At 26.7% G+C, this 8,860-nt stretch overlaps 1 protein-coding gene across 1 annotated transcript; it reads right to left on the bottom strand.

Moving 5' to 3' along the window:
* Positions 1-907: 907 nt before the first annotated feature.
* On the bottom strand, positions 908-7,636 carry LOC101502086 (3beta,22alpha-dihydroxysteroid 3-dehydrogenase). Its single transcript, XM_004490928.3, has 8 exons — positions 7,104-7,636; positions 4,445-4,594; positions 3,412-3,657; positions 1,963-2,052; positions 1,798-1,876; positions 1,599-1,705; positions 1,380-1,510; positions 908-1,297 (listed from the first exon to the last, which is right to left on the bottom strand). Exons 1-8 carry the CDS (start codon positions 7,611-7,613, stop codon positions 1,195-1,197), a joined length of 1,416 nt encoding a protein of 471 aa, XP_004490985.1. The 5' UTR covers positions 7,614-7,636; the 3' UTR covers positions 908-1,194.
* Between the last annotated feature and the right edge of the window lie 1,224 nt (positions 7,637-8,860).

The raw sequence follows: 8,860 nt of genomic DNA, 5'->3' as shown, positions 1-8,860 counted from the left end.
TTTTCTATTAGATAGAATACAATATTTCACTCATCAATTAGTTAAAATATAAATATGTATTTTATTAAGTTTTTTCAATATCATCTACATCAAAAATTGAATAAAATTGTAATACACATGTATAAATCATACAAAATACAAACATTTTTTAATAATCAATTAGGTAGAATATGTTCTTTCACTAATCAACTAATTAATTAGTAATTAATGACAAATATGAATTTCATTAGTGGTTTGTATTTTTTATATCTTTTACTTAAAACTAGAACAAAATTATATTGCATATTATTTTTATTGGTAAATGTTAGAAAAATTAATATACTTTAGTTTTTCATGTTTGAACCTAAGATTTTTTGCTTAAATCTCGTTAAGTGTCTCTTAACCATCAATCGAACTACTTGAACTTATAGTACACATATAAACCATATAAAAAAGTATCACTAGTCAATAATCAGAATATAATTTTTCGCTAATAAATTGGTTAAAAATAATTAAATTTACAGATATTCTTTAATGATTTTTAACCTAAAATATGACAAATTATCTATAAAATATGTATAAAAACATAGATATTTAACTTTTAAAATAATTGGAAAAAGATAAAAAAAAATTATTATTATTAGTCAAAGTAACACTATAAATTAATTTATAATTGTCCTTGAAAATATTCGAATTAATCGCGTTAAAGTTACAAAACTAAACTAAGCTAGTATATTTTCTTTAGTTATTTATAATTTAAGAACAAATGACCTATGGTAGGTGAAGGTGCAACACACAACCTCTTTGTAATACTTGGCCCAAATAAAGGAATTGTCGCTTTTATTTTTTCTTTGTAATTTTTTAACTTGAAGAAAGAAACAACGAGTATGCTTTGGCAGCTTTATTTATTTATTTATTTATCAATCAATTGTAAAAGAAAATCAACCATTTCATTCTCCACCCTCATTTTATTATTATTTACAGTGTAACGAGGGTTTATCTTTGGCACCCTCATTTTCATTCTCCCATATATAGATTTAGCAAGACAACTTATAACCATAAAAAAGAAACACAAAAACCACTAAACTAGTTTAATTTGCTTATATTAGACATTAAAATATATTATTGTTTTTATTTAAAAAGCATTAAAACTTATTAAACTCATCTAAACCTGATGGTGCTCTTTCTTATTCTCTCAGCACAGGTCACTAATAATCAAGTTGATTTTGATTCCAGTCTACGCTTCAGTATGATAGGATACCTCTTTTGCGTCCTAGTTGTTGGGAAAAACACCAACTTATCTTCTTCTGCAGACCAACTGTTTGATATAATTGAAACAAATGAATTATAAGTAATAGAAAAAAGATGAGAATGTATTAAATGTTGTGCTTGTATAGTACCTATAACGAGTCACAAAACGGTGAAGAAACACGGAGAGTACAACTCTCGCTAGCTCGTATCCGGGGCACAATCGCGGCCCTCCTCCGAACGGCATATATACATTTGCAGGGCTCGATACTTCCGAATTTTTCTACAATTTTCAATACATTAACTGAATTCTTCAACTAAGTATTAATTAAGATTGAGATTCAATTTCTAGTAACTAACAAAACAACTACCTGCCATCTCCATGGATTGAAGGTGCGGGCATCTTTGAAATAATCAGAATTTAAATGTACCGCACGAAATGACGCAAACACCTGCCATCCCTTTGGAATAGTATAACCTATTACAATTCCAAAATTTAAATTCAATATATTTTTTTATTTTAATTATTTTACATTCACATTACATATATAATTAAATCCTACATAATACCTTTGATATTGATGTCTTGCATTGTAACCCTAAATATCCCACCAATTATGTTTGCGATTCTTAAAGTCTCATTCACAATCTATATAGAAGAAACAGAGGACAAAATTAATAATAGAAAGAGAAAAAAAAAAATACTAATTTGTATCTGAATTTAGATAAACTTACACATTGAGTAAATGCCATTGACTTGTAATCTGTCCACTCGAGCGGTTCGTCTTCACAAGACTTGTTTGCTCTAATTTGGTCATGCTCTTCCTGTCATATGATATAATTAGATTAGTTAGTTTTAGTCTAAATGTAACCACTAATGGAGTGGGATTTTATTAATGGTAGTATATAATAATGTTTCATTGGATTTGCATGATTGGGTCTTAAAAATGGTTCTCGAAAATAGCAAAGCGCGATTTTTCATGGCACAGTATGGACCCTAGACATAAATCTACACTGCAACAAAGCAGAAATGACGCATAAGCCCATCAACTAATTCTACTCATTTTTCTCTGACACCAAAATTAAGGACTCTGCACTTTGGGCCGGTCCACAAATTTGACATTTGTGAAGTGGGCCTTTATTTCACTACTTTCTATCTTTTTTGTCTTTTATTACTTCAAGTTTACTATTGAATACTACTTAAATCTAATTACTCAATATTTATCTTTAATTAATATATTGAAAAAATATATTTATAAATGAATTTTATTCTCTATTTTAAAATAATTGATTTAATAAATATATTATTAATGAAAAAGTAATTAGTATAATTTAGAATTTGAAAATAATAAGTCCTCTTTGATGGTAGCTGTGTGCAAGCCAATGCATGAGTTTCAAGTTTTCAACCGTATTCACTGCAGTGTAAAATTTTAGGGGACATGCTTTAACTGCATGGTTGAATATTGAAAACTGTTCAAATATCAAACGTGCAAAAACCAACAAAACCGGCCATCAAATCTCTTACTTTTTTTGTCTTTCACCGTAAAAAACAACACATATGTCATGTGTGTCAAATTAATATTTTGAAGTCAAATGTTAAGAGTGTTTTCGGTACTAGTTAATGAATTACATATAAAAGTATTTCAAATTTCCGCCGACAAATGTAACTGAATAATTTTAGTGAAATCTCTTTTTCAATATTATTATTGTTACATTTTTTTATATAACAAAAAACAGAAAAATTGAAATAAAAATTAAGCTAATAATATAGATAGGGTGGGTGAAGTGGAGAGCAGCAGATAACGAAAATGAGATATGAAAGGAGACCACACCACATGACACGGTGGTGGGGTGTAGTAATTCTCACTTCTAAAGTTCGGGCTATATCTATCTATATGGTCCACTATCCTAACTAAATATACAAATAAAATTAATTAATTAATTATAAGAACACCCCCATTTTATTTATTTTTCATTAAATATAAAATTAAAAATTTGTCAAAAATTGACAATATATTTCTTTTTATACGATTTTATTGTCTAATTAGATTAAACTACATAAATAATATTTTTTAAATATCTCATGAAATATAATATACTATAAATAAATATGATCATTTAATTTGTATATATAGTTAAAAACATATTTATCATGAGTACTTCTAATGTTAATGTTTTTCGTACCTTGAGTTGTGCCAATGCTAGAGGATTTTCGGTAAGGAACTTGACTGCAAGAGTCATTATGGTAGAGGTGGTTTCATAGCCGGCGACGAGCAATGCCAACATAAAATCAACTATTTGCTCGTCGGAAAATTGGTCGCCGGAGGCCAATAATGAACCAAGCATGTCTTTTTTTGTCTCCCCCATTACACTGTCTTTTCTTCTTTGCCTCACAATCAATGTTAATGCCTCAGCCACCTTTGTTCGTGCCTACATAATTTAACATATAAGTTAATTAGCACTACATAATCTAATGATAATTATAAGTCTAATATAAATTATAGTGTCACCGCGTATAATCAAATTATTTACATATTTATAACCAACAACGATTACAGTTTCAATTCTAAAGTCTCTATATTCTCTTTGACCTATGATGAAAAATAACACTAACTTAGTAGATGAGTCACATCTCAACCATTTAGTCAAAATCTACCGTATCAAATTTAAACTATACAATTTTCATTAAAAAAAATGAAATTAGGGGCATTAAAAAAAAAACAAAAAATTGAAGCAGACTGCAGAATCGAACTGAACTGAACTATTTTGGAATTGAACTGATTTATAAAAATTGATAACCGAACTGTTTTCGAACTGATCTTTTAAAACTAAAACTGAACCGAACTGGTTTTTAGTTTGAAAAAACTGAATCGAACCAAATTTTATTTCAAAAAATTTGAACGGAATTTTTTTTTTAGAAGTAATTATGTAAAATTTAGCCTACATAAAAATAAAAATGAAAAACAAAGTTAAATTGGTACGATTCAATTCAAAGTAATAAACTGATTCACTTTTTTAATTAAAAATAATTTTTTAAATTAAAAAATAAATTCAATTTAATTTTTAAACAGTTCTAATTCAGTAAACTTTGACGACATTTAATTGAAACATATGTGATCACATACTATACCCGTAAAAATTGTGAATTGTGACCACACATATTAATATTGGCGGTGGAGAAAACAAGAAATTGCACGTGTGTGTGTTAAGTACGTACCGTGATGGCTTTGCGGTAGGTAGCAGAGAGGAGTGGTAAGGGAAGTGTGAAAAATCCTTCAATGACAAGAACATACTCTTTCCTTAGAGTTTCAGTCCATTCACCTGGATCAAAACTCATCAGTTGCTTCACTGTCAACTCAAATGTTATCTGCAAGTAACCCAACACTATAATCAACAACATCACCACACTCATAATCACTTTATATTTCCGAACTTAATAATGGCCACAAAAAACAACCATTATTAAATATATATGTAATGCGCTTACACAAAATAAATAAAACTTTCAAAAATTTATTAATCATATACTATTAATGTAAAATATTTATATATATTATTAAAAAATTATAAATTTTATTTTATAATTTTTAAAGTAGAAACAATTAAATTTAAATATTTGTAATTGTTTAACGATTTTGATTTTTTTATACGTGAAGTTAATTTTTCGTTGTCGGATACTATATGTTTAGAACAAATATTAAATACAAGTATTTGTTTTTTAGTCAAAAAGAAATTTTCAATACTAAAATTTTAAAATTATTTCAACAAAATTAGTAATAAGATCTTTCAAACTACCACTATTGCTAACACGTGGCTTACACAAAACCTATATATGAATAATTAATATGTTAATAATTTAATGAATAACATGTTGCACACACCACAAATTCATACTACATGTGCATGCTACATAGTCTATATAGTTTATAATTTATATAGGGAATGATTATATTCTGTGTGGACATAAACAATTTAGCTAATGTAGGCCTCATATTTATTCATAGAATTAGACACACTATACTAAAAGCATAGAATCTTAGACACAAACGAACGCAGATCCATTACCATCATACGCCAACATAATCAATTTAGAAATTGATTAATCAACCTGATCAGTACTAATCAAATCCAAAATTGGATAAAGACTGAGACAACCTTTCACATGATCTTTTAACTAATTAAATAAAACAAACAAAATCAAAATAAATTTGGGAGGTGCAGAAAATTGGTCCACTGCCACCTCTTGCGCCCCTACCCATCAATAGTGTGCCATATGATGATGGCCCCAACTCGACTAATCCATTTTTACTTAAAAATTCTGAGTGTACATTTCAATTTGTGATACCATAATTTTATTGAAGTTTAATTTTTTTTTTTTTTTTTGAAATTACAATGATTCATGGAAATTATGTGAATAAGGTCATATACTTAAACATACATTTAATGATAGTTTGGAAAGTGAAAAAAAAGATAATTTGAAACAACACTCATGTATAAAGTTTAAACCAACAAATAATAATTTGAAAATTTTATAACTATTGAAAAAAAAAAATAATGGTCACATAACAGTGTAATAATTGTAATTTTAAATACTATCAAATTTAGATAGAGAAATATTATCTCTAAATTTAACCATCTTTCAATTACTATATCATATAATAATTTTAGAGAATCTAAACTCTTGAAACATCATAATTATCGATAAAAATATTGTAGCTACTACTATATTTCACCAATCTCATATTACCTATGTCATTCGAAATATAAACTTTTGTTATATTATTTATCATTTTAAATTACCATGAAATACACATTTTTATTTTACTACTGCCTTGGATTCCTTTTATTAACAAAATTTGAAAAATATTTTGGTCTACATTTAAGAAAAAGTTATAAACTTCAAATATATTTATTGCTTAAATGCATTTTTTTATATATTTACTAGAAACGTAATTAATTTTCATATTCATTTAATGTCAAAGTTACTCTATAAAAGACTTTTATTTATATAAAAAAAAAATAAACGAGTTTTAAAATTAACAAATTAAACAAGTCTTAATTCTTTTTGATCATATTAAATTAGTCATCCTAGCTTGATTATTTTCCTTTTTTCTACCGGATAGAATAATATACTTTATTTTTTAGCTTAATCGACTTAATTACTCCATCCAAGTTAAATTTATTTAATCATAAAAATTAGGTAAATTCAGATTACGGTCCACCATGAAATAATTTATTTAAAACTTTAACGACTATATATGTTGTCTTTTAAATATAGACATTAATAATCGTCTTCTTAAAATATAGACATTAATGATCATTTTAATTTTTATAATTGAAATATTAACTTAAATAAATAATATAAATTCGATAACAATACACAAAAATAAATATATATCTCATATTAAATCAATTAATTAAGTCATCGTTTTATTTATAAAAATAATAAAAATTATAAATTATTATTTTTTATGAATATTATCGACGGTCGTTAGAATTTTCAATAACTTCTAAACCCCGAACCATGAGATATTCCTTATAAAAGTAATCCTCATCAAAAAAGTTTGTAAATATACTCAAAGATTTAAAGTTGAACTTTTATATTTTAATAAATTTTGATAATAATATATACATATAAATATATTCTACATTTTTATTATTTTAAAATTTATAATAAAAAAAAAAGTAAGAATTCACATTTTGACAAGTTTTCTTAGACGTTTATATAAAACCCTGATGAGTAAAAAAAAAAGTATAAGACACTTAAAAAATATTTTAACGGTAGTTGCATATTGTTGTTTGTAAAAAAAAAAAGGATATGTTATAAAATAAAAAAACAGGGTAAAAAAGTTATAGAAATGAGTAGCTTGACTAACCTTCTTAGCCTCCTCCATGAGAAGAACCCGGTCGGACCAAGAATCGAAGTTAAGGCGAATAAGACGGTCAATATCAAGAAGAAGATGATCCTTAATAATAGAAGAGTTAGCAAAACTCATTGTAAGCGAATGCATTCTCTTATGAAGTGAACCTTTCATAAGAAGCAGAGAATGTTTTCCCAAAAGGTTCGATATTGAACCGGGGTAACTACAATCAAAAAGCTTCCCTTCGTTCATTAAAATAAACCGGTTCGTTTCCGGGTCAGTCGAAAAAACAGTCGGTTTTCCGAAAAGATGGGTTGTGAAGATTGGACCGTATCGGTTCACTCGCTGGTCAATGAACGGTTCTGGGTTGTCACTTTTGTAAGCAGATATTAGCTGGAGAGTCTCTCCCACAAAGGGAAGTCCATAGCTTCCCGGCGGTAGATGGTATCGCCGCCGGCGAGTGCTCCGGTGAATGAAAAGGAGGCTGAAAATGAAGATGATGACAAACAAGAGTATATATGCCATGGGTTGCAAACAGAGAAAGTAACTTGTCTTGTAAATATGTTATGTCAATGTTATGTTGGTGTATATATATAAAGATAAAAGAGGGGAAAAAATAATTTTTATTTTCATAAATATTAAAAAAAATTAGTAGTTTTAGTAATAAATGTGTTCAAAAATTACATTATTTTTATTTATTTTTATCATTACAATTATTATGGTTTACAATAATAATTTTTCTATTAAATATAATGTTATTAAAAACGTGTTATCCATAAAAAGATATTATAGAAGTTTAATTTTTTTTTGTTAAATTCAACATTAATTAGTTGAAAGTTTTATCCTATACTCCTATTTCTATATCTATACCCCATAAATTTATAAAAATATCAAATATACCCACAATTTTTTTTTTATTATTTTATCAATTCAAATTTTTTTTTTACCATTGTATTTTTTTCGAAACCAGAAAAAAGATTTTCGGAAACTTCCAAAAATAATTTTTGAAAAATTCCGATACACACCTTATTTCCGATACATAAGGTTTTTACCGGAAAATTTTAAAAAAGATTTTCGATACAAAAGTAAAAAAATTGTACTCCGGAAAACTTCATTTAAAAGATTTCCAGTGTGTTTCTGGAAAACTTTCTAAAAAAAATTTCCCCCAATTTATTTTTTATCTATACCATAAAAAATAATATTAATTAATACATCATACCATAAATAATAATATACTATAAATAATTAATAATTATTACACTATAAATACACCGTTAGATAATTAATAGTTAATACTCCGTAAATATACCATAAATAATTAATATACCATAATAAATTAATAATTAATACATAATTATTAATAATTAATACACCATAAATAATGGTCTTCTATTTGTAGAACAAATCTTTCCGAAGCAAAGTCACAATCACATGGAAATAGATCTGGTCAGACCAAATTTTGAAATGTCTGAGTCTGACCCATGATTATTTTTTTAGGTCTAAGTCTATTGGGTGGGCTCACTCCTCAAGTGGAACCCACCAATTTTACTAGTATTATTATTATTATTTAAATAAAAAGAAAAAGAAAAAAAAAGATTTTAATGGGCTTGGCCCAAGGGATTTAGAAATTCTTAAGAATACACATAAAAACAACAACGAAAGATGAACGGTTACCAGAGAAGAAAAATAAGGGTTTGGTTCCGGTGGTGGTAGCAGGTGTGTATCAAACTTGTTCCGTTTGATCTACAAAATTAGTATGTTATTCCTACCAC

The sequence above is a fragment of the Cicer arietinum genome, chromosome 2 (assembly GCF_000331145.2).
Source record: "Cicer arietinum cultivar CDC Frontier isolate Library 1 chromosome 2, Cicar.CDCFrontier_v2.0, whole genome shotgun sequence".
In the NCBI taxonomy this organism is placed as follows: domain Eukaryota; kingdom Viridiplantae; phylum Streptophyta; class Magnoliopsida; order Fabales; family Fabaceae; genus Cicer; species Cicer arietinum.
Note: the sequence above shows the minus strand (reverse complement) of the source record. Positions and strands in the feature narration are given on the sequence as shown.